We start from the raw sequence: 26,122 nt of genomic DNA, 5'->3' as shown, positions 1-26,122 counted from the left end.
TTAGACTCTGACGTCTTTTTCTTATATTTGTTTCCGGAAAAGTGAAAACAAAGTGAAGGCTAGTTAAGATGACCGTGGCGTTGCTGGCAACACTGATTTGAGCAGCTAAAATGAGAGTCTGTTCTGCCCATTCTGATCTCGACAGCCCACTGTCAGTAATGAAGAGATTACAGTCACATTAATTGCCATGTCCTCTCCACCAGAGTCTTTTTTAGTTTCTTGGAGTGTCTGATTAGTATTCTTGGTGCATGACGAGCTGGTGGTGTTCACACTGAGCCAGATTTTTCTCTCTCCCTCTGTCTCATTTTTCTCACTCCTCTCTACATCTCTTTTACTCTGTGTTTTTTTTTCTCTCTGTCTCTTTTCTCACACCTCTCCCCTCTCTTTCTGTGTTTTTCCTCACATTCCCTCTCTGTCATACGCACATTCAGAAACAAAAGGGTAAAATAACAGGAGTCATGGCCTATCACCATCAACCTTTCACTGAGCTGAACTGCTCTGAAAATTGTTTTTGCCTTCATCCCTCTGGTCACTAATTTCCTCTGTGAGCTCCAGAGCTGTGGTTTTTTAGGGGTTTTTTTTATGGAGGCTTTGATGTAAGGTGGAGATTTTAATGGAAAATGTAAAAAAGTTCATACGAATCCTACAAAATTGCAATGGATCATAAAACACAAAACTTGGAACCTATTATTGTGTATTTTTTTTCCCATTTTCTTCGATGGCCAGATTCTTCTTAATAGATCACGTTGTCATGGTTACAGCAATAAACATACGGTTAAAGTTATGGTCCAATCATGGTCATGTTTATAAAAACAACACTTACTGTCAATAGGAAACGGGAAATGAACAACCGCCTCCTGTGTTTTGTTGACCCATCCACCCCAACTCCCTCACCAATCTGTGATACAGCCACTGACTTCCTTCTTTGATGCCGTCATATTTTCTGCAGCAGCTAGAGGGCTATGTTACCTGAATGTAAATATGATGTTTTGTCTCTTGTTCTTCTTTGGAAGGACTGTATTCTAATGTACTATCATGTACAGGAGGACAATGTGTCATTATTTGGGGTAAAAAGATTATTAGTAGACTACTTCTGATTACAATGACCACCATGATTTTTCAATCAAATATTCTCTGTTAAAGGTGCAGTGTGTAGAATTTAGTAGCATTTAGCAGTGAGATTGCAGATTGCAACCAGGCAGCAGCAGAGGAGCAAATGCAACAAAGAAGAACTTGCTGTAATGACAGACTGATCTTGTTTTTTGTATCGATCCTACTAGTATCAATACTCAAAACAAGACTTAGTGTTAATGCTTTAAATATCGATGTGCTCACTGCTACCTCGCATGGTGCACAGCCAGTTTTCTATTTTACTATTTACTTTACTTGAAACCAGTCTAACATTTAAATAAAAGAGTAGCAGTGATCATCTGGAAACCAGGTTTAAAAATTATCCAAAGGCTAATTTAATTATCCTTCCTGAGAGACACTTTGATGTACAACCGTGACTGTTTTTTGTTTTTTTTAATCTCTATTTATCTGCTTACTGTCCTAGTAAGTAATGCATTAAAATATGAAGGGGTCATGGTCAGCATTCAGTTCTCTACCATTTTGATGAGTCTCAGAAGTGTCCCAGATCTCCAGCTCTCTGTCTATTTAGAAATAGCGGACATCATCCAAGGTGAGGTCCAACCGAAGCAAAATTCATCTCTTGCTGTTTGCAGACGAGGGAGGACATGACCTCGTTTCAAATCTGAGCTGAAACACAACAACAAGGCTTTGACCACTATTGAAGTGTCGTTAAGCTGTGTTTTTTACCACATTTTAGAGCAAAGGTCCATGTGAAACTAGACACACTTGTTTATTAAATGTCCTTCATGAATGATACTATTCATGTCATAGATTTAAGATTAGCTTTAAATAGTTGTGTCATTTTATTTATATATAATGTGAAAATAAATGTAATATCCATAACTCCCTTAAGCTCCATGTCATCAAATTTCTTTATGTTTTTAGCATGCCAGGAAAATTGATTTAGCCTTCCAAGAGTTCTTACGAATCCTTTACAGATGATGATCTGTTCTAAGATGAGAGATATACACCCTATTGTCTTCTTAATACAATTTTAATACTTTATGTGGGCGGACAGACTTATTCCCTCACTGTCACAACAACCTCAGTGGAAGATACAAATATTAAAAAAATCTTTCACTTGTGGCTTTGTGGGTTTTTTCCTCTAATGCCAGCCCTTCTCTTCTTTCTTTCATGCAAAAATGCAGGTCAGTGACATCTGTCATACGAACATGTCTGTTTTTTATCAAATAACCAGGCTTTGACCCTTTTACCTGACACTGTGTAATCAATTATTTACACCTCTTCTAACAACACAAGCTGTGTGAAAAAAAATACGTATGTAAGCAAAGTACAGTAAAACGATACATTTCGTGACGTCTTATTTCAACCGTCTTTATTTCTTTTTTATTCCCTCTGCTGCTCTCGCTCCAGGTCTTTCAGGCCCGACTTTGTCTTGGTGCGCCAGCATGCTTTTAGCATGGCCCAGAACGAGGATTTTAGGAACTTGATCATCGGTCTGCAGTATGCCGGTGTCCCTTCAGTCAACTCTCTGGACTCCATCTACAACCTCTGCGACAAACCTTGGGCTGTAAGCAATTCCAGCAAAACTCATTTACACTCCGACAAGTATTTATTCACTATACTGTACATCACATATGTGTGGAATGATGTTTTTGCTGCAAATAACCTAATTTATATTTTAGTTTCTGATGTGAGTTTCTGTGGCTCCAAGCACAGTTTAAAAACACTATGCTGACGCTGATTATTACTGTACTAATGATGTGACTGTTCTGTATGTTGTAAAACAACTCATTCAGCCTGTGTTTAAATTGCAGTTGATATTGTATTGCTCTTTTTCTCTTTTTTCTCCTTTGAACCAGTTTTCCCAGCTGATCAATAATCAGAAGAGGCTGGGTTCAGATAAGTTCCCTCTTATTGATCAGACTTTCTACCCCAACTATAGAGACATGGTAAGATATTCTTTTTCTCTTTAAACATCGTAAATTGTCAGTAACCCTGCAGCAAACTCACACCTCCAAAACACTATCAATAAAATGTCTCCAGTGATAATTTTGAGATCTCGATATTTATATCGCTGAGTATTTAGTGGTTGAACTGTTTGTCTCGGGGCAGTGAAATGTTCTCTACCAGCAGCATCTTATCGAATATAAAATAAGTTTATAATCAATACTCTATATAAATGTCATGAAAAAGGTGCTTGCTTATCTGCTTCATGCATTTACTAACCATATTCACTAGAGTGTTTATGAGCTCCTGCGTAGTTTAGAGATGAGGTCTCTGCGTTTTCATTAAGAACTGTGCTTAAACTTTATTGGTTGTTAGATATATTTTGTAGCAGAAAAACCCCTTTGCAGTCTCAGAGAAATCCATTCAACAGTTTAATCTTTGTCAACATTAATGTCACCCCAGAGGTCTCATTGAAGTCCTGTTTTATTTTCTAACATTTGGGGTTATTGAAGAGCAATAAAAGAGGCAGAGTCACACTTTTTCATTGAGACATTTTATATACAATCTTTTTTGGTACATGGAAATAGAAAACTCTATTTAGACAGAAACACAGACATAAATACAAACCCAAACAATTCTTTCAGTATAAAACAAACATGAAATTGTTTGATAATGCTTCACTAAAGCCATACAGTTGTTATGCATTATTATCATATCACCCATGAAAGTCTGTATTTAATGAGAAACATATTTCAAAATGGTATATTTCAAACGTGTCCGGCAAATTACTGGCTTGTTCAGTTGAATTTAAATATTTTATTGTTGAATGTGGCTCATGCATGAAGATAGAAAGTGATAATTCATTTTAAGCTGTATGACTTCAGTGAAGTAGTCCAGTAACAAGACAGGGGTCAATTCAGATTTGGGTCTTTTAATTAATGTTGAGTCATTATATTACATAATGCCTATAAAACAACAATTAAATCACTAATTAGAACTCATCCATGAATATCAGTTATTTCTCTTCTTGTTGGTTAACGTCTTGTGCCAAAGTTTTTACTATCTTTTCTTGAGGAGAATCCACTTCCTGTTTTTAAGGAGTTAAGAAAAAGGGAATTGAACCTTGTCCTGTTACATCATTTCCTCTAAGGAGAGGTGGCTTGGCGTCTACAGGTGGCAGTGCTGTTGTTAAAGCGCTGGATTAGATTTTTGGCACAGGAAAGAGTACGGAGTTCAAACGAGGAAACTAAACACACAAAACCACAAGATGCTCCTATGCTATAAGACAAGATCCGGTTAGCTTTTAAAATGTTAATTCTTACTGAAGTACAATATTTACATTCTCAGTAATTTGAGAGTATAAACTGTGATGATTTAGATGTACAAGAATTATGGTCATATATAATTAATATGTCAGATTTTGTCAAGATATAATGAATTAGGGAATGTCCGGTGCTGCTTTGTTTGATATATATACAGTGCATTTTCATTTGCATGGGACAGTTATTTGATAATATATAAAATCAACACCAGTATATGTGTGGAAAAAGGTGGCAGTGCTACAGAGGAAATGTTTACATTATGTAAAGTACACTTTGTGGAAGAAGTTGGCAGCTTTTTTTCTACTATTTTCCTCAGTAAATGTTACAACTTCCTTAAATTTCTCTCAGTAAATGCATAGCCTCAATAACTACATAACCTATAGTAAGTTATGCATAAACAAAAATGAGGTTGTCAGTATTTGTCGAGGTTATGCATATTACAGGCCATCGGAAACAAAGAAAGGATTCACTCTGGGGTGAATAATTTGCAGTGGATGGTCTGCTGTTGTTCTTATTCTGTGACAAACAGAAAGTGAAGTGGATTGTGTGAGAGCGAGAAAAATGAGTCAGAGGAATGTTGAAAGCCCCCTGCCCTCTATAGAAATGACCCTAGCATTGCTGTAGCAACCACCTGAACTCTGCGAACAGGAGCTCAAAGTTGGGTTAAACTCAAATGTAACTTAACTCAACTTAAAAACGTAAAAATCTGTCAATTTTTTTCAATGAAATCAGTTGCTACTTTGCACGCCAAATTTGAGCTACATAAGCAAAAAGCAGGAAATGTTTGACTTTGCAGGAGTGAAATGGAGTCAAATTTGATTTCAGAATTACAGGTCAAGGGTCAGTCATGTCCAGGAAGTCTTTCTCAGGTGGAGGTCCACCCCGGTACCAGCTACAGGTTGTGTCAGAGCGGCGGATACAGGCATACTGCCGAGCCTGCTCCCCATTTAGGCTGTTATCCAGCAGCCAGTCAGTCCACAAGCACTCGTTTTCTCCTGTTGACGCACATGGCACTGTGTAACAGGTGTTGATCTGAGGAGAGAAGAGTTTTTGATTCATTTGTTCACTCACTCGCTCGTCTTATTGTTTGTTCCTGTAGTTTGCCTCCCCTGTGTTATGAATAATAACATTTTATGGTTGTTGCAAGAAAATTGGAGTGACCTTTAGAGACACACAAAAACATCACACAACACGAGAGAGATGGAAGGCATTGTCTTTTTTTGAATGTCAACTTTGGTTTGTTTCTTGAGGCATTTCTAAGACAGTTGGATGAGTGGAACGAAAGATAAATATGTACAAACAGAGAATGAACTGTCCTTACTCTGCATTCACAGCCCATCTGGTATCTGTAGTTCAGATTCTTCTTTTGTGACAGTGACAAGTTGTCCCAGGACTCTACGAGGTCACATTGACCGATAGTGATTCTCCCATCGCTCCACATACCTCCTGTTTAGTGACATCACAACATGGCCATTGAAAATTTCATCATGCATTCAGCAAATCAAGTCATGTTGCTGTAGATAACATCCTTATAGATTATAAAAAGTACAAAAACGTTAATAGTAAACATTAGTTTACTGCTAATAGAATTTGGGTTAAGGGAATATGATTGTAAATGCAACTAACTGGCATCACAATGTTTAAAACACATCTGCTTGTTAAAGAAATAGTTTAGAAATATACATACATATATTTTCTTCCTTGCCAAGAGTTACTGTGATAAGATGGACACAGATAAGGGGGAAACCACTTTTTGTACAGATTAAACAACTGAGATATAAGGTGTTCATTGGTGAGATTTAGAGATACTAGCATACAGATTGTGTTACCTTTGGACAGAGCCATGCCAGCTGTTTCTCCCAATTTCCAGTCTTTATGCTAAGCTACGCTAACTGGCTGCTGGCTGTGGTCTCATTTTTACCGTAAAGACACGAGAGTGGTATCGATCTTTTCATCTAAATCTTCACAAGGTGTCGAACACGTTCTCAAAAGAAGAGTAGCTATTTGGGCCACTATCACTCTATATTATATTCCTACTGAAAAGAACACTGATCTACCAATCAGACGTTACATTGATGTGGCATTGCCTTCTGTTAGACTTTCTGAAAGCGCAATATAAAAAAGGAACATTACATATTGTACCTGAGAGCAGATACCCCGCTTTATTGTTGGAGTCCAGTTTGACGCCACACAGTGAGGAGAAGACTGGAGTGTACACATACTGGATGTCCTTTGCCTTGTCAAAACCTTTAAACATCTGGACACGGGAACGAAAAAAAGGAAAGTTGTAAGTGTAATATTAATGAAATAATAAAAGTACATATTTAGCAGTAATATAAGCAGGAATAATTACAGGACTAGAACTGTTGTGATAATTAAAATACAGCACCCTGAGTCAAGTGAACAGATGTGAAGTCACTCTAAAATGAGAAATAAAACTGTCTGTAAATTAAGAAAAAATATATACAGTTTGATACATTTCATAATGTTATTTGTTATTTAAATAGACTTTTTCTTGTGTATGTGAATGTTGTCAACCACAGACACATTTCACATTTGAACTGAACCCACACAGCTATGAGCAGCAGCATAAACAGTAAAACGTGCATGATGTATGTCTGCAGCAGCAGCAGCACTTACTGCTGTCCAGAGATCTCACCTTGATCATTTTGATTTCATACTGGATCATTTTCATGTAAGGTGAGGAGCTGTTGCTAGGCGACACAATCTTCTCTCCAGATATCTTTGCTCTTATCACTGTCAAAACAAATGAACAAAAAAAAAATCAGAAAGAAAGGAGGATTAAGATGAATTGAAATGCCAAATTCATACAAGAAGCAAGATAAGAATGTGATTTACATGCCAAAGACAATGGAAAACATCCTGAATTATGCATGTTTAGTCAATAAATTAGAGGCTTTCCCTTCTTAGACTGTCTGAAATGATAGATAGATAGATAGATAGATAGATAGATAGATAGATAGATAGATAGATAGATAGATAGATAGATAGATAGATAGATAGATAGATAGATAGATAGATGAGGATGTGTTTTTTTCCTTCCTATCCCTCCTCCTTCCTCCTTTTCTATCGTTTCTCTTGTCACTCGTCTTCCTCCCCTCACAGACAGTGTAGCAGTCCCTCTCAGTAGTGATACCGGATGTGTCTCTCCTCTCCTCTGGGAGGGAAATCAAAACCCACATGGAATAACAAGTAGCTCTCTCTACTTGCGCACTCCCATTAACCGACTCCAAACACACGCACACACACAAATATGTATACAGTATATACCACACCGCAAGCTTACTTACTCAAGCCAAACCATTTCTGGCACAGAAGTGGCTTCATATTATTTTATCCCATACTGTAAATCAAGTAGAAGAGCGAAGTAGCAGAATAATTGGTCTGTGGCTCTCAACAGGAAGGTAACATTCAAGTCGTATAATTTTACAACCTTTCATTTAAAGATAAAACAGTCATTAAACTTAAAATATTAATAATTATGTACATTTTACTCACACAGGCCACAATGTGCAGTTTACCCTGTGCCAAATCAAACTGTGTCATTACAGACTTCATTGCTGAACTGCTTTTTTCCTCCCATCAAACCCATGAAATAGGCACTTTTTGACATCTGCATTTCTCGTTACGTCAACTGACAAATTAATTTCACTGTCAAACATTTCCTATAAACTAATGACGCTGCAGTAGCTCAAGCAATCCAACAAAAAATGTCCTACACCGTGACTTTGAACATGGCAGACAGCTGCATTGACCATACAGCCAACAGAGAAACAGTGGTACCACAGCATGACATGAATGTCACATTATGTAAAACTGTTGTAAGGTTGTAATATATAAAGAGTTGGGATAGTGCTTTGATCTTTTTAGCCATTCCATAACCAAAAATATGAGAAGCATGAGCTCCAAGTGTTAGCATGTCTGGCTAATAAGCCTACTGCATCCAGTAGTAACACATACTGTGTTTAAAAAAGCACATCCTCGATAGAAGCCAGTCTTGCAAGCTACTGTAGATTTTGGGGTAACGTTAGCATATTTGTCCTGCTTGGATTTAGGGATGTTTACACTCCAGCAACTCCAGGCTATGTTATCCAAAACAGGTTGACAAGAATACCTTAAAAGCGCTTTCTCTTATATAAATCTAATCTCAGTCTTGTACGAGAACAGCACTTTTCTTTTCTTTATTTTCAACTGGTGAAGATGCCGGAGACGTTTTGCCTGAGACATGTAGCTTTCGCCTCAGTCTTTTAGCAAGATGCCACATACATAGCCTAAATGTGCATATTTGATGCATATTTCATGATTTAGATATTTAGAGACAACCTTTTCAACCAACTAATAAGGCTAATGTTTGCGATAGTTATCATTGAATGCCACTGACTCAAAAAGAAAAGTCTTCTTTTGTCTGCCTTATTATGAAATTAGTGGCCCATAATTTCAAAGGTTACTTGTACTGTCCGAGATGGTAAAGCTTGACAAGTGTAACAACAAGATTATTGTGTATGTGTAATCAACAATGAAATGGAATTTGCGTAAATATCATTGTTGTCTGATGTGGTGATCAATTTTGCAATAAGATGCCTGTCTATTAACACTGCTACATAACTGTCATTCCTTGTCTTCCACATTGTTTTCTTTTAAAGAAAGAAAACAGACGCCTGTGGAGGCACCAGAAAGAAAGAAAGAGAAACACTACAGTATAAGAAAGGGAGAGAAAGTGTGACCCAGCACCCCTCCTAAACCTCACCCTCTCTCTCAAAGCTACGCAAACCACCCCCTTATTTTTGCTTTCCTCTCTTAACAAAACTACACCACGGTTTTGTGTGCTAGTAAGAAGAAAAGGAGTTCTGTGAAATCAGAAGAGACTTTTCGGTCAGACGAAAGGCAGGCACACAAACAAATACAGACAGAAAGTTAATGTGAACGAATGTTGTACCAAATCAGAATCCACTGCATCGCCAACAGCGAGACAGCTGGTCTAGGGACGTTCATATTATAGAAAATGTCAGAGAGCACAAGATGTTCGCTCGGTATAACTTTGATAGACTTTATTCTTATACTGCATAATTCACAGCCTGCGGCTCAAACAGAGCGTGGCAATACATCTGAAAACATTAAACCTGCATCCATCACAGTACTTTTGTAGCTGATAGGAGATCCAAGTGAAAAGGAAATCATCTTGAAGTTATTTAAAAATCAGTGTTGTAGAAGAACAGGATAGGCTTTTGTCCTGACCTATGAAACATGTTAGTAATAAGTAGATAAAAAATGTAATAGATGCTCTATGATATCTTACAATACACATCACAGTGTCTGACCTTACAAGGAAAAGCCTCCATGTATACTCACTGACGCACGTGTAGCTGTGACCTAAAAAATAAAATGTATGCGAAGAACTAGAGCTCAGTTTTAATAATTAGTTAGTATATTGGAGTGGACAGGCTTCAGTTAATTTAGTGCTGGTATAGTTGGAGTCATGAAATGCGGTACTGCAGTAAAGTTTTGAGGTGTTTGTGCTTTAATATTTCAGAAACTGAAATGTTCACTACATTTATTTAACAGTTTCTAGTTAATGTGCAGACTGAGTTTCTGCATACTGAGCACAAGCTGCTAAATATTGGTAGTGCTAGTATAATAGGTTGTGGTAGTACAGTAGTTTGATCCAACTAAACAAATATATTAAACATTAAACATTAAAAGTCCAGTGTGTAAGATTTAAGGCGCTCTATTTACATAATTTGGCAGAAATGGAATATAATATGCATAACTGTGTTGCTATGACACCACCGCCATGTTTCTACAGTAACCCAGAGCAGACAAACCTAGATCTAGATCGGGATTTACACGTTTTTCACTGTAGTTTCTCCCTTGCAATCCACAACTACACCACTAGATGTCATTCAGTCGCACACAATACTCCTTTAAAGATCAAAATTTCAATAGTTTCATTTATAATACACTGATTTTACTTTCGTACTCCAGCTCAAGTAAAACTTGCATGCAGGACCAGTTGTTCTGACCGTTTTGTTTTAACTTTAAACCCACCATCCAACATTGACATCAGCTTCATGTCATGACTGGCCAGTTGTATGAAGTTAGGCCAGTTTTGAACAATACAAACTACTTTTATTCAAAAATAACCTAATCTTAATATAGAGGATGGCTATATCTTAATATATCAATCCAGCTGTACTTGTATTTTTAAGTCAAGGTATTTATTCTACCATTGCTGTTTAATGGTGTTAAAGTATTGTTTTTAGAGGCCAGTGTCAAAACTACGCACACCCAACTCCTCAACTATGAGGCCACTGAAGAAGGCTGTCCTAATACCAGTAATGACTATTATATTATTGGCTTCTTTGTCTGATTCAGCTCTTTGATCTGCACTTCCTTTGGCAAGAAGAAACATATATGAAAGTAGATTAAGAGCATTGGCAAATTAGCTGTCCCACTTAAATCTTCTCCTCTAATAATGGGTCTATGTGGTCTATTAATGATAAGTAATACACCAACGCATAACCATGCTCTGTGTAAGGATCAAATAGTTGGCAGTCTGAGCATTGGCAGCGTATCAGTGCAACATGGAAAAGGACAGAAGTTGCTATAGCAAATAATCCAGGAATAGCACAGTCATTTTTCATTACAGCAGATCAGTAAATCAGTAAATCATCCATAGAAGAAGAGAGTTTAGAGAAACTATGTGTGTTATTTCCAGATAAAACTGAACAATCTGAGCTACATAAAGGTTTCTGAGCACATTTTGAAGACACTTGTTGTAGAAATTACATGTTATAACGCTAAAACTCGTTTTGTTCCAAGTTTGTTGTCTCCTCCTGAAATCATTCCCTTGGCCCAGATTCTCTGAAATGTTTACCCCCCACTAAGACAACTTTGAACTGTGCAGGCTAGGTTACCCACTCAATTCAGCTGCTGCAGCTGTGTTATGAACAGGAATAAGGACAGGCAGGCCCGCAGAGCGAAAGTGGCTGTGCATCTGCCTCGCAGCTACATAACCAAAGAGAAATATTGCAAACTTGTACCATGAGAACTGATGTAGTAAGTAACTTCCCCCCTCCCTGATGAATCGGCACCCTTGTCATGCTCACAAAGCTGGGCTGTCAGCAGGCTTTCACACTGATATTGTTAGTATGCAGACCATTAGACCAAGCCTATAGACATGGAAATGAAGTGGGGAGAGAGAGGGAAAGAAAGCAAGAGAGATGGAGTAGGCTGTGTTGGCATGGCTTGGCCTCTCTCCAACACCCACACACACACTCTCACACTTACACACACAATCTCAAATACACAAACATGGCCAGGGACTCGTCCAGGGTTCATCCAGATGGGATATTACTCAGATGTACAGCTTTATTCAAAGGGCTCATCGACTGACAACACTGTCAGGTCAACTAAAGGCCACCACCAGCCCATGCTTAGAGGACAACCAGGACAGTTTTATCACAGATGTCACCAAATTGAAGGTTTTCTTTGACACACTTAGTGTAAGTGAGGGATTTTCCTTTTTTTGTTATTCATGGGTCCAAATAGTTGCATCCTGCCAGAAAGAGGCCACTGACTCTTCCATTCAGAGATAGACTCAAATATTTTAAGCTAAAAACAGACCTGAGCCCAAGGCATATCCAGAGCAGATTGGATCTAATTACATATATACATATATGAAGTCAATACTGTTCAAATGAAAGATTTCTGTTCTTGCACAGTAGGCTACATATACAGTTTACAATAATAATGGCATTTATCACTAAAAATATTTTTGTAATTTTTGTAATAATAGGCCCTTGATTGCACATAAATAAAATTTAAAAAATTCTTAGAGTAAATTCAAATTTACCTGCTGTAATGTCAGCTGTCACTAGCATATTGTCGCTATGCTCCATGAGCTGGTTGAACACTCCATGTCCAGCTGACTTGTTTCTAAAACAAGAACCATCCTGGTGACATATATGATATAAGGTGAAGGTGAGGTGAAGCAACGTTGCTTTTGCACTGCAGAGAATAACTAGATCTTGTATCACAGCACAGTAAGGAGAAATTTAACATCAAACTTTTGATGTTTTTGCTTAGGTGCTTAGTATGCAGAAAAACATACTTGAGCAAGCAACACAGATGCTGTGATGGTTATGGGATTTATGCTTTATTGTTCACATTAACTGTATGTTGTTGTTTTTACAAGGATTTGAGCATGAGGACTATGTGTGTAACATCATGCTGTCTCTGGTAAGAACCAGTTATGATGGTGTTGCTGGAGTGTTAACTTCCACAACTCTGAAAGTAGCATCCAGAACTGACAAAATACTAGACAGTAGATCTCCTGAGTGGTCCTGAAGTAATCTATAATCCTAAATGTGTAGGTAGTTAATGATGTGCCGCTTGGCTTTGGAAGTAATACTAGTGTCAGTCAAACATGCTAATGTTTGCACTCACTTTAGAACAAAAAGCACTGTTTTTATCTATTCTTGTTCTATTCTTCTTGTGTTTTTGGTTTTCGGAAGGACAAAATTAAAAGTCACAACTTTCCAAACTCTTAGGATACAGAGCATTGTCACATCCACATACATGCCACTTCAACATGTGGAAAAATTCAAAGCTTGACAGACCTGCTGTATAGTTGCTAAGCTATGATTGGACGATTGATGTAAGGGGGAGTGATTTAGCAAATGGTCAACTGGAATCCATTTTGTTTGGACAGACACAAACTGAGAAAAACATGTAATGTTTGCTAATGAGCTGCATTTCTTTGTCACATATTTGATTCATCGACCCTTAGCTTCAGCTTTAAATGTTGGCTACATGATTTTCATAAGAGTAACTTGTGAAACAATGAAAATACAGAACAAAAGACCAAAAGATGTTTATGGACGTAGGTACCGTGCTCTACCAACATAGATACACCAGAAAGTCCTGGTCCAGGTCCATTCCAGTCTAAATTCTCTAGACTTTGCAATACCAGGCCTGTATGAAAACCTGTTCAGTATAATCGTACTTGCAGGAGCACCATCTTACCCTCTGATGACACACTTCATATGTAAAACTCTGTCCTAAAAACATTGCCCCAAATACTCGCATTGTGTTCCCATAACCCAGATCTAATTTGGCGTTGTGGTGGTTTCAGAAACAGGTCTCAGCCTCCATTTCATACTGAACCACATTTTAGTGAGTACTTTGAAGGAGCCGAGCTGCTCTAAACCTGAAGATAGATGCAAACAAATTAGAAAACACAACCAAAGTACGGTAAAACTGAATTCTTTATCTACTTTCTCTTTCTGTCTTTCTCTCTCTCTTCTACTGGAGTGCAACCTTTGACAGAAGCACATACTCCAGCTTTCCACAGTCTGGAGCCAAGTACTCAAAGTCAGAGCAGAGTGTTGCTTTTGGCCTGTGCTTAGACAAGAAAGAATTGGATGATGGGGGGTGTCAGGCAGAGAGACAAGCAGACAACCTGACAGACAAACAGACAGACCGGCAGACAGACAGACAGACAGACAGAAAAATAGAAAATAGGCCATGGCCACTTGACGCTGACAGATAGCAGATGGCAGACTGTTCTGTGTTTATGTAATAATACAAGGACTGGTAGTGTATTCATCTTGGTATTCAAGAAAAAGAAAGGCCAGTCACAGAAACGTGACTTATCCATAATCAATCCTCTAACAATCCACCTCACCTGAATATTTTATAGAGCCTTCCTTTAAAGCCACAATAATAAATCAATGTTAATTTCAATTAACTTGTGTGAAAAGCTTGGGCCTGAAGCTCTATCGATTAGATCTTGTTACAGTAGGTTTACACTGTGAATCAATCTCTAATTATACTGATCAATCAGCCAAATCATCAGTTAGTTTGTTAACAAGACTGGCAAACCTAAAAAAGTTGTTCACTGTTTTACCTTTTTACATTTTATCTGAGTGAACAAACTAAACAAAACTGATCTCCAGTTATTAACTTACCAATCTCAGCGCCGCAGAACAGCTGCTGTGGGTGTGCTGGGTGGCAGCTACATCCCTCCACAGCTTCCTTTATGCATGCACCAAGCAAAAGGAGCACCGAGAGCCCCAGACACGCACTCCGCTCCTGGGACATGGCCATGATGACTCTGAACGCTCCACCACTCAATAAACACTCGGCAACCTCTTCTGATCCTGTTAAGTTCCGCTGGAAAGCAAATCAGGCCGTCAGTCAGCAGCAGCGGGGCTGTGGATGAGACAGTAGAGTCGAAGTGGCAAGATGAGCTCTGCTGAGCTGAAAGGCAGCTGTGGATAGAAAATGTTTTCATAAGTTTAAAGGACACCTCTGAATCAAGCTGGAGCAAATAACTCGAGTTGGAGGGAATGCTGCTGCTCTCTCCCTCTCTCGCTTTCTCTCTCTCTCCCTCTCTGTAGACAACACACAGAGAAACTTACAATAGTTGGATCCCCTCACACTCTGGTCTTGAATGCTGAGAGGGTCGCACACAGGGAGCCTCTTATGTACTCACACAATTTAGGGACAGCCTCCTCAAACGCAGAGGAAAAAAAACTACCATCCTTTTGCCCCTTGTATTCTCTTTTGATGTCCTCCCTCTTCTCCCATTGGCTGCTGTATGTGTATTCATGTAGTTTGTCATGCCTATGACTGATTAAAGTACAGACAGACAGGTTTGTGAAGCATAGATTAGAAATGGCTTGTACTCATGCAAACGATTTTAAAATCATTTGTGCAAATTTCTCTTTCAACTTCAAGATTAGTGTAGTGATTGTTGCGCAGCGTCTGAGTCATTAGCAAAAGACAAATAGAAAAATGACAGATGATTTGTGTTCAGTTGTTGAGTATAAAAGCACTGCTGTCTTGAGAAATAGAGCATTTTATATCAATATAGCTCTGCACGACTCATTCTATAATAAGAAGAATAAAATAGACGTAACTCACTTACGTCTATTTTATTCTTCTTATTCTTCTTCTTCTTCTTGTCAGTACTTCTGAAACAAATTCAGATAACAGCAAACACTGAAAGACAGCTCTATGGATAACAAACAAAGATTTAAATAATAGAATTCAGCTCTAACACTGGAAATTGTTAAATGAAAATCATCAGTCACATGCTCACTTTATTTTGATCACAAAAAAGTGTCATACTCTATGTAATTGTCTCAACTTATTTGCATCTGTGTCCATTGTTTGCACCTCAAACCACAAACACTGACAGTTTCTCAACTTGTTTTTCACAGCAGGGTCTTTCCAGTGTGTTTTTATGTTGATGTGTCAGCTTTAGTCATTCTGTATTGTTGATTATTACTCACCCTTTAATTGTTTTCTTACTTTTTAGATTACAACACCAAGTTTTCCAGTAGTGGTGAAGATCGGGCATGCCCACTCTGGAATGGGAAAGGTAATGTTGCATCTCTTTACAGTCACTGTAAATGCTGGCACATGGAAGATTTGATCTCCTGACATTAGCTGACATTAAAGCAGATTAAATGATACCGGTATCAAACAGTTTTGGCTTGTCTGAATGGGCACATTATTAGTAGTATTATTAAAGTGAGCAAAATGGCTGCATGATGGACTGAAGCCCATCTTGCAGACTGCCTCAGTTGACAAATTGCCATTGGGAAGTGCTTTAAAATCCCTCTGTGTGCCGTGAGATAGTTTCATGGCTTATACTAATCACCATCATGTCTGGAACCGCATCGTTTGTACTGCGTAATGGTTTCTGTGACGTACACTACCTCTTCATTTTCCAGTCTCTGTTTTCCTTCTTGTCTGTCTTTCCTCATCCTTTCGTATCTTTATGACACACATCCTTTTCTGTTCTTCCTCAGTCTTCTTTTTCTCCTCCCATTAATTGACAACTGTGTTAATATTCTCAGGGTGAAATCAGATTGAAGTGTTTGTCCGCTTTCTACCACTTGTCATCGATCCACCACAATTCTCCTGAACTGCTCAATCTGATCTTGTGTTACTGACCTTTCCCTCTTATCAGCGTGTACCTTTTTGCTTCCCTTTATCGTACCATCTCATTTCTCACCTGTATTGTGCTACAGTACATGCACCTTTTCCCCTGTTTCACTGCTGTTGTTGCTTCCCACCAAGAGGAACAGTATAAGCAGGACACAGTAAATTATTTACACGAGGAGAGCACAAGTACATGGCCATGTGGCTTTGCAGAGATTATCACAACATCATTTCATCTCTGTACTCCATATTGACCCAGGTCTTTAATTACATTTGCATTATTGATGATATGACACTTAAAATGCAAATTACAAACATCACTCGAGAAGAGCATAATTTATCAGAGTATAATTGACAGATGGTTTGACATTTATGGAATATACTTATTCATTTATTGAGTTAGACGGGAATATTGACTCCACTGTAAACTGTATGCTTAATTTGTGGCCGGATGCAGCATTTTATTCTAACAGAGTGGGCAGTGGGGGGGAAACAGCTAGACTGGCTCTGCCCAAGAATACCAAACATCTGTTTCAGTTTCGGTACATTTTAAACAAACCAGACATAACGTGTTTATTTGTGAGCTTTAGAGGTGTTGCTGGTTGGTGGATGTTTAACCTTTAAAGCCAAGCCAGCTGTTTACCCCGCCCTTCTGTATTTATGTTAAGCTAACTGTTAAACCAACTGTCTGTAGCTTCTTGTTTAACATACATGTTGTTAGACAGATATATATTATAAGATGTAGATATAGATGTTATAAATCTTCTTATCTGGTCTAACTTTTTTTTATTTTTAAATGACCTCCAAATTAGAGTTATTTCCAAATCTTGACATCTATGTAACAATAGATTCTGTTGATCACCTAAAATGAGGTATAAAGTCCAGCCTTACTTTATATGAATGGTATTTCTCCATGTGCTATTCCTCTGTAGGTCAAAGTGGACAATGTGAGCGACTTCCAGGACATTGCAAGTGTGGTGGCCATCACTCAGACATACTGCACTACAGAACCGTTTATAGACGCCAAGTATGACATCAGGGTCCAGAAAATTGGGGCAGACTACAAAGCATACATGTATGTGTGGCTCTTGTTTATTAGTTGGTTTCAGAGACATGTTTTCATTTATATATTGTGTGTGTTGATGTGCGTACTGTGCAGTATGAACATTTTGTGTTTGTAACACATTGTATTCTGAGCTCAGAACAAATGCATCATCAAAATGAAAAGGAAAAGCAATTATTAATTAAGTAATTAGGTAATTATTTAGCCCTTAAAACGATGGAGTTGCTGAAAGCATCCAACTGAGAAAGTGCCAGGCTTGTGAGATTTTCTGAAAACTACTTTTACGTTTATAGCAGTAAGGTTGAGGCAGAGGTAACTATAGCTTTCCTCATTAGTCCTAACTTGTCTTAGGAGTGCTACTTGAACGATTACTTGACCTTTGTCCCCCTCAGAGCTCAAGTCACTAGTAATTAACCAATTAATCAGGATGCTAATCAGCCTGATAACCTGCAGTTGTGCATGTTGCCTGCATACACTTTTTATCACCCAAAGCTAGCGCTAAAACCACAGTCTTCCTGCTAGAAGGTTGTGTAGATCTATTTTGCCTCTATTTATCATCTGTATGTGTAATAACTTGTGTCTGTAATAATTTAACGCACAATTTCCTCTTCTTCTTTTCCAGGCGAACATCCATCTCTGGTAATTGGAAGAGCAACACCGGATCTGCCATGCTGGAACAAGTAGCCATGACTGACAAGTGAGTACCGCATCCACATTAGTAACGCTCAGGCTGCCCTGGTGTCACACATGTCACTCTTCTGTTATGTCACTGTTAGTCACAATGTACTCACACACATGGGTAAACACACAACTGTTGAACTGTGGAAATGATTTGTTTTTAGTGGACTCATGGTGCACCGTGCAATCATTTTCTAACGTGTATCGTGTCTTTGTTCACATAGAAAGAGAGGAAATATTTTGTGCACTGCTCAGGGCTAAAATATTGATTATACACATCTTTCAAATAATGTATTTTGACCTGTCACAGCTGGAAAGGCACAGATGTAATTAATATTGTTAATAATGCATGCTGTCTCACTGGCATGGCCTATAGAGACACCAAATTGGAACAGAGCTTCATTAAAGTGAAGTAACAACTCTGCTTTTTCTGCTACTAGTCAAAAGGTCAGCTGTGGAAAAAGGTCTACTGTCGCATATAGGAGAATTTAGAGGTATAGTTTGTAGTGTTGTTAGTGAGCCGACGTCCATATAGAGCACCACTAACAAAGCTTAAAAAAATGATGCATACATACTAACCTGAAGTATTCAAAGTGAAGTATTATAAGTATGTAAAAATATACCATGGTTGTTTACTTTTACATACAGTCTGCGGCTCAATTTGCTAATGTCTTAATTCTCTCAGACTTTAGACCGCCACTTACTAAAGCCCACACATAATGATGTTTTCACAACTTTCCCACATCAAAGTCAATGACAAACCAAATGTGAGCTAAAATAATACCTTAGTACAGCTACATTATCCGTTTGGTCAGTATTGACATGTCGGTTTTCGCACTAGTTTTACTGTGTTCAGTTTTTCCAGACAGCAAGTCAATGTAGCTGTTTACAAATGCCAATGCTGCAACCCAAGGCATCAACAGCACATTTATGCTCTCCAGCCAACCCAGCCTGGAGCTAGAGGTACTCTGACTGTCAGGACAAATATACAGACATAAGTCAATGTTATTGACGAAATAGTTTTTTACTAAGCTAAGCAAGATAGTGTAAGCTAGGAAAAGTTTTCATTTCCAGTTGTTTTTTTCGGATACAAAAGTGAAACTCATCTTGACCCAGCTCAAGTGCCAACTTTGCAACTCAGCAAACCAGTTATTACAAATACAGTAGTGGTAATGAACGTGATTTCTTTTGTTTGTTTGTTTCGTGTAAACATATTATGACTCTTTGTAGACTTAATCCAGCATCTCTCTGTGACAGGTATAAGCTGTGGGTTGATACCTGTGCAGAGATCTTTGGAGGGCTGGATATCTGTGCTGTCAAAGCCATCTGTGGAAAGGATGGTAATGACTACATTACTGAGGTGAGAAAAACACATAAAGACAGGAGGGAGGTAAAGAGTGAATGATGGATGGAAACTCAAAGAGATCGCCCAAACAGCTGACAAGGCACTAAATCAAGTCAGCCTGCTGGAACATTATCCGTCTCTCATTGTAATTATTGACTCATGTCTTTTGTTTGGACATTTTCACCATGTTGACATCGGCATGTGGGTGTTATATTTCTTTAAAGTACTAATACATTCTTTAAGTCTTAAATATAGCACGTCTGGCCTAATTTATTTAGACTGTCTGGCTGGGAATAAGCTGATTGAACTTGATTGAACCTGAGTCCTCATTATGAGCTTGATAACTAACATCTGGTAATATATCGACGGTAAGTATGGCCATTCTCTGTGGCCCACCTATCACAGTATTTGTCTGTTTATGTCTCTGTTTTTCTTAAAAAAGTGCTCTGTCAGCTTGATTTCTGCTGCACTCTCCCCCCTCTTGTCTTTCTTCTCTGTTTCTTAGTAATTTTTCAGCCTATTGGTTTCATATTTCATAGCCGTTAGTCTTGAAGTCATGACCACAGCAGTTGTGAATAACACATTGATGTTGGAATGTGCTTTCCTGTAATAATACCTTTCCTAAAAATGAAGTCTTTATGTCTCAGTATGGAAAATCTCTAAATACTCTTATCCCATCATCACCACTGAATAGTTTACAAAGAAGATTTCAAAGGCTAGTGAGGAGATTACACAGATCATATGATTATTTTAATGGTATAATAGTTCTCTATAGTCAGTGTATTACCTACAGTTTAAAGAAGGAGACAGGGATCTAGGCACAGAAGCAGAGCTGCGGATGGAGTCAGTAAAAAAATGTGTTTTAGCCACATACAAAAAGTAAGTAAACTAAAAAAAAATCAATATCAGTTTAAGTTTGCGCTATATTAAGAATATCTTCCCCGCATTACCTTGCCGTCAGACAGCCTTTTTCCTTGGCACTAACCATTGTGCTGCCCACCATATTACGCTGCAGATCAGCTGTTTGGATCAGAGTTACAGCAGCACAGCCAGAAATCTTTAGAAAAGTTAAGTTTGATTTCAGTCTGAACTTTCTGACTCAAAACAGCTTATTTGTGGTGTAAGGCTGCAATCACACATCCATTGCCGAGGCACTGGTTGAGGCTACTGAAGTTCGACTTTGCCAAACTTTGCTGCATGAAGAAAAGAGGCCAGTTTGTAAAAGTGTGACCGTTCTATCTCACATAAACCCACTTTAAAATACCCAAACTTTCCATTTAAGATTGAAAACATGCCACTGCTCGGTGGGTCATCATTTACTCACCTCAACCTAGCTCTAGACAACAAAAAGCAGAGTTGAGTTAAATCTAAAGAGGCAGGTCATTACTGGACAACCAGTCTCTCTCCCCAAGGTTGAAACATGGAGCTGGTGTGCAAAGACAGTAGCCAAAAGGAGATCCTGGATCCTGTTAAGGTGGGCAAGACTGCAAAACCTCAGGAAATTGGGTTGAAGACTTAGAGAGAAATGACTGGAGAATTAATCAAGGGAACCAATGTAAATACCCTGGAGCGATTTAAATCCCAAAATATGACAAGCCTAGAAATTATCCTTGCTGGGACTCAGGGTGACTCTCCACTAAAGCACCAGGGAACAAGACTGCAGAGGTTGAGAGGACATAGACAGAATGGCTTTCAGAAGAGCAGGCAGAAAGTTTTCCAAAGGGCTTAGCAGGTAGAAGGCCAGCCTTCATGGATGTAAGCAATACGCTGGTTAAAAGGCAAGCTCAGGAAGTAACTGGGCAGTAACTGATGCAGGAGAAGAATTAGGAGCCTTGGGATCTAGAGCAGGGACTAATTTGTTTAGAGGATTGAGCTGTTGAGTGGCCACTATTTCTGCCAGCTCAGAGAGCAACTTGACAAGCCAGAGTTTGTAGGACATAAGAGTGTTATGCATTTTGGCAGTAGGTACAGAGCCACTCACTGGTGTAGGTCAACTCAGACCCTATTCATGGGAAAAGCTGTATCAACTAATTTTCTGTAAAAATTCTGGCATCTGGCAGTAAGTGGCTGGACTTAAATGTAGACAGTGATACTGTACATCTGGTTCAATGACAGTAAACAAGCTTGGTTGGTCATTGGCAGGCAGTCAAAACACATTCAATGGTGGTGAGGCAGGACAGCAGGTATTTAGACAGGTAGAGGTTTAAAACACACAGATAATGACTAGCAGGCAAGAATGACTCAACGGCTCTGGTAAAAATAGTAAACATAGGTTTATATAGAGTAAACAGATAAGAAGTTTAAGTTTAGATAATTAAGATTAATTAAGCCCAATTGGAGAGTCACAATGACAAAAACACAGAGTCACTGTGCTATAAGCAGTGTTTCTAAACATCCCACTTAGGCTTTCAAATAGCCAGAAAGAAATAATCAGTAGTTAGAAAGATGTGAAATCCCAGTGAGTCATCTCTACTGGAAAAGTGTTTTGGTTTATGTTAATGCTGCAGAGAAATTGTAGGGTGGATAACAATTTACGTAGATGTTGATTGTTTCTTAAAGTGACAAAACCTTTTGGTTAGTGGAAAGACGATTACCACAATTTTCACCTAAACAGGCTATAGTGTAGGTGTGTGTGTGTGTGTGTGTGTGTGTGTGTGTGTGTGTGTTGACAGTTTTGTTTCTTCTTCCTTCTTAACCAAAAATAACAAAAGTGACAATTCTGTGTAGTCCTATCATCACAAATTATACCAAAAATGGCATATTCCATAATAAATTACCAAATGTTTTATATATTATTACCTTACCCAATGGGCTTACACATATAAACAAAACCCAACCATCTATCATATCATCCATCCGCACATAGACACCTACAGCCAATTTAGAGTCACCAGTTAACCTATGAGTGCATGTCATGTTATGCCAGAGAACTCATTTACCACACATGAAATTGACCCCTGTGCTTTGTTTATCTGTCCTGATTTCTTTAAACAGTCAGGATGGAAAACATTTCAGTCAAGTAACCTTTTGAACATAAAATGGCCACATTTTCTAATAAATTGCCTGTGCCCTCTTTGTCCAGGTTGTGGGTTCATCTATGCAGCTGATTGGTGATCACCAGGCAGAGGACCGTCAGCTCATCTCAGAGGTGGTGCTGGCTAAGATGAACCAAGCACTGGTTGCCAGGTCATCTAGTGTTTCCCGCTCACCTGCTCGCTCCCCTCAAGGCCAGAAGCCAACTACTATGCAGCCCCAGCAGGTAGAGGCTGTGTAAAATTTCCCCCACAAAACCTGCGTATTTGTAATGGATGATCGAAAAATAACGATAAAGACAAATTCTTATAGACAATTACTTCAATTCTGCTTGTGAGTATAAGGACAGGCAGAATTCAAAGCGTTAATATCAGCATGAAAATCCTTTTTGTTGTAACTCTTCACAGTTCACAGCTCATTCTTTGCTACTTACCCATTTTTGCCTTTCTTTCCCTCTTTCCACTTTGTTTTTCTGTCTTTCCCTTGCTTCCTCACTGTCTCCCAGAGCGCTGCCCTTAAGGAAGGACTGGCAGATCCAAACAGGACCTCGGGCCAGCGCCCTCAACCTCAAGGTTGTCTGAACACTGTTCTCCATTGTAATACAAGTGCTGCCACTGTAGGACCAAAGCCAGTCTAAGAACCACTCTCTGAATTTAGTTGTGACTCTGACACTCTGATGAACTATCCACTAATTAAAAGTTAGAACTGTGTAAGCACTGCCATCAGAGAAAAATTAAACTAAACAAGATATAACATGTTAATTGCTCAACTTAAGAGGTGCTTGTACTGTAGGTGGATTTTCTTACCGTTGACAGAGCCAGGCTAACTGGCTGCTGTGCCGTAGCTTCATATTTACAGTACAAATGTGATTCTTGGTAAGACAATGAATGTGTATTATACCTTTCAAAATAAGAGCAGTGCCCTTATCTATGTCCCTTGAGCATAACACTGTCCATCATCATTGCCTTAAACTAATGCACTGGTATTAGAGCTTCTGTGGAGTGTTAACAGTGATGACCGCTGCAGTAATCTGGGTCCAAGAAAAGAAAAGGACCTCTGCTGTTTGTTTAAGCTACAGCCTTGCCTCTGTTGAACCTATGACTCACTTGAATTAACAAGCGAATGTATAGTACAGTGAATTTAGCCAGCCTGTTGAGTTTTAATGCAGCCATAGTGTCTTTGTGAGTGTGGTGATGTTTGCGCTCAGGGCTGATGTGTTAAAACTAAATGTGCCTACTTAAAGCAGTGGTGAAACAGCATTTAATGTGGTCAATTAACAAAGCCGTTTTTATTGTAGTTGTACTGTTTCTGTGTGCGCATGTTTGTTCATTATCTTAAATTCCTTTTTTTTTTGTCATTTTGCATGGATGTGCCATTACTCCGTGTTGTGTTAACACAGTATAATGTATTTGTGCTGGATGTTTTAGGAATGCCAGCTTTTTATGTATTACAGGAGTTGTTAGATTAACCTTCAGTGTCCCTTCAGTGTCGAGATGTAAAGACGTGCAAATCAGAGTGCTGTTTAATGTATACTCAACAAAAATATAAATGCAATGCAAGATTTAATAGGTGTTAAAATATGTTAAAATAGGTGTTAGTGAGCACTTGTCCTTTGCCAAAATAATCATCCACCTGATTGGTGTGGCATTCAAAGTGTGTACTAGCCAGTCAGGGACAGAGTAGGACGAGTCACAATTAAAAATTAGTATCTGTAGCCTAATGTAAAATAGCCATAGTTCAGGATATCACCTAATAATGAAGATATAGCTGCATATTTTAGAGCAGCCTTTCATTGTGACACTGTGTCAGAGTCGTGCTGTTTAATCATCCTCGTTATATGTCAGGTGGATGATCATCTTGGCAAAGAAGAAGTCCTCACTAACGCTGATTGGCAAAACAAAATTGCAAACATAATTTGAGATAAATAAACCCTTTAGCTCAACTGGTAGACCATGCGGCCCATGTGCAAAGACTCAATCTTTGCCACAGCAGTCCAGGGTTCGAGTCTGACCTGTGGCCCTATGCTGCATGTCCTCACCCCCTCCTGCTGCACCTTTCCAATAAAGATTAAAAAAGTGTTGGGAATAAAAACCACCTTTTGTGTGTATAGAAGAAGCCTTAAATCTTTAACTTAAACTTGTGAAAAATGGACCAAAACAAAAGCTTATTTTTGTATATTTATGTTGCGTGTATTTGAATCTTACATTAAAGAGTTTGCCTTTTAAAGACAATGATCTAACAAACAAAATGAGCGGACAGTGGCAGATATCAGCATATTTATAGGTGGATGTTTTGTTAATTTTGTGAGTAAGATCATTTCTTGAATATGCTGCTCATCACTGTGCAAGTTGTGGTCAGCTCAGTTTCTGTCTTAGTGATGAATACTTGTCCCGTTGAATCTTTCTTATGACCTTTAAATTCTGTTTATTGTTATATTGAAAATTAGTTTATGGTGAACAAGTTTATTTTTCCTTCCGTGAAGCAACAAAGCCACATCTGCAAGACCTGAATATTTTGTGAATAACTGCTTGGTGTTGTCTTTGGTTGTAAATTAACCTTTATTGTTCTGTGTTATGATATCTGAGACAAGACAAAGTGGCTTTATACGGTACACAATGCATATTTTTCTTGGCAGTTATAAAAGCTGGTTACATGAATATTGAAAAGTTTCAAAGAAAAGAAAATAAGCATCTTTTTCTTTCTCTGCATGATCATTGCTAATTTGCTTGGAACACTGAACCACTGAATCGCTGATATTTGATCTTCATACATTATCTGGCTACAAATATTAGTTGTCATAATCTTTCCTGATTGATATTAACAAGATTTCGTTTAGCTCAAACACAGGTCAAATGCTTTATTACCAGTTTGTTAATTTGCATGATTAATCAGCCTCCTCAGATAAAGCAGCCACCCAAGTAAAAATCTGAGCTAATAGCAGTCAACAAATATAATCTAGAATAATAAACAAATATAATTAAAATGAAGGAGTAATTCAGGGTTTTGTATCCAAGCGAATTCCTAGTGTCACCCTTTATAAATTGTGTTTGTACAAATGGTATTTTCTTTGGTTTTTATGTGCTGTGAGTCCCAAGCAACCATTGGGATGCTTTATGACAAAGTGATCAAACGTAAGACTCATAGCCATTTAGCTGCTTTGCAGCAATGTGTGGGATGAATTTTCATGAAGGTTTTGTAGTGATCATATCATGTGATCATGATTAATCCTAAATCCCAAGACATAGTTCATTTTCTTTCCAAGCTGTTTTCAAAGAAACATTTGTAAAGAGGCTTTATGGTGTAATTTTTATGCAGAACTATAATCCTACATCCTGGAAAGTGAATTACCAGCCACTGGAAACTCATCCCTGACCAGTCACTTCCTTCTTAGCATGTGTAATCACTTTCTTCTTTTGTGCTGCACGATGCGTTGCTTTGCTGCCTGTGTTTGAGTTGATACCAGTATTCTTTCTTGGTTCTATCATTTCTCCTTTTGTTTTGTACTTGACTTAATTCTCTTTCCTTTCCTCTCGTCGTCACCACACTTCCTCCTCACATGAGCTGTTTTGCACAAGACTTAACACTTGGCATGATAGGCAACTCACCACACCTTGTCTTAAACGTTGATCTGCCACCCCCTGCTGGTCATTGTAGTCCAAACATTCA

General features: G+C 38.4%; 2 protein-coding genes across 6 annotated transcripts in view; one reads left to right on the top strand and one right to left on the bottom strand.

Moving 5' to 3' along the window:
* Positions 1-26,122, top strand: part of syn2b (synapsin IIb) — a 73,912-nt gene that overhangs the window by 42,812 nt on the left and 4,978 nt on the right. Inside the window, exons 4-11 of the mRNA XM_010731329.3 lie at positions 2,506-2,662; positions 2,955-3,044; positions 15,709-15,771; positions 17,270-17,412; positions 18,023-18,097; positions 19,336-19,438; positions 22,506-22,682; positions 22,962-23,028. Of these exons, the coding sequence (XP_010729631.3) occupies positions 2,506-2,662; positions 2,955-3,044; positions 15,709-15,771; positions 17,270-17,412; positions 18,023-18,097; positions 19,336-19,438; positions 22,506-22,682; positions 22,962-23,028 (875 nt within the window). The remainder of the gene's footprint in view (positions 1-2,505; positions 2,663-2,954; positions 3,045-15,708; positions 15,772-17,269; positions 17,413-18,022; positions 18,098-19,335; positions 19,439-22,505; positions 22,683-22,961; positions 23,029-26,122) is intronic.
* Positions 3,594-15,167, bottom strand: LOC104919337 (metalloproteinase inhibitor 4). 5 transcript variants are annotated; one of them, XM_019260776.2, is made up of 6 exons: positions 14,881-15,167; positions 14,354-14,558; positions 7,024-7,121; positions 6,507-6,621; positions 5,686-5,810; positions 3,594-5,396 (listed from the first exon to the last, which is right to left on the bottom strand). In XM_019260776.2, exons 1-6 carry the CDS (start codon positions 15,007-15,009, stop codon positions 5,199-5,201), a joined length of 870 nt encoding a protein of 289 aa, XP_019116321.2. In that variant the 5' UTR covers positions 15,010-15,167; the 3' UTR covers positions 3,594-5,198. The 5 variants fall into 5 exon arrangements, with proteins under 5 accessions (XP_019116321.2, XP_010729629.2, XP_019116319.1 ...); XM_010731327.3 differs by having other exon boundaries at positions 14,354-14,656; positions 14,807-14,896; XM_019260774.2 differs by lacking the exon at positions 14,881-15,167 and adding an exon at positions 14,807-14,844.

The sequence above is a fragment of the Larimichthys crocea genome, chromosome VI (genome assembly GCF_000972845.2).
Source record: "Larimichthys crocea isolate SSNF chromosome VI, L_crocea_2.0, whole genome shotgun sequence".
Lineage (NCBI taxonomy): Eukaryota > Metazoa > Chordata > Actinopteri > Sciaenidae > Larimichthys > Larimichthys crocea.
Note: the sequence above shows the minus strand (reverse complement) of the source record. Positions and strands in the feature narration are given on the sequence as shown.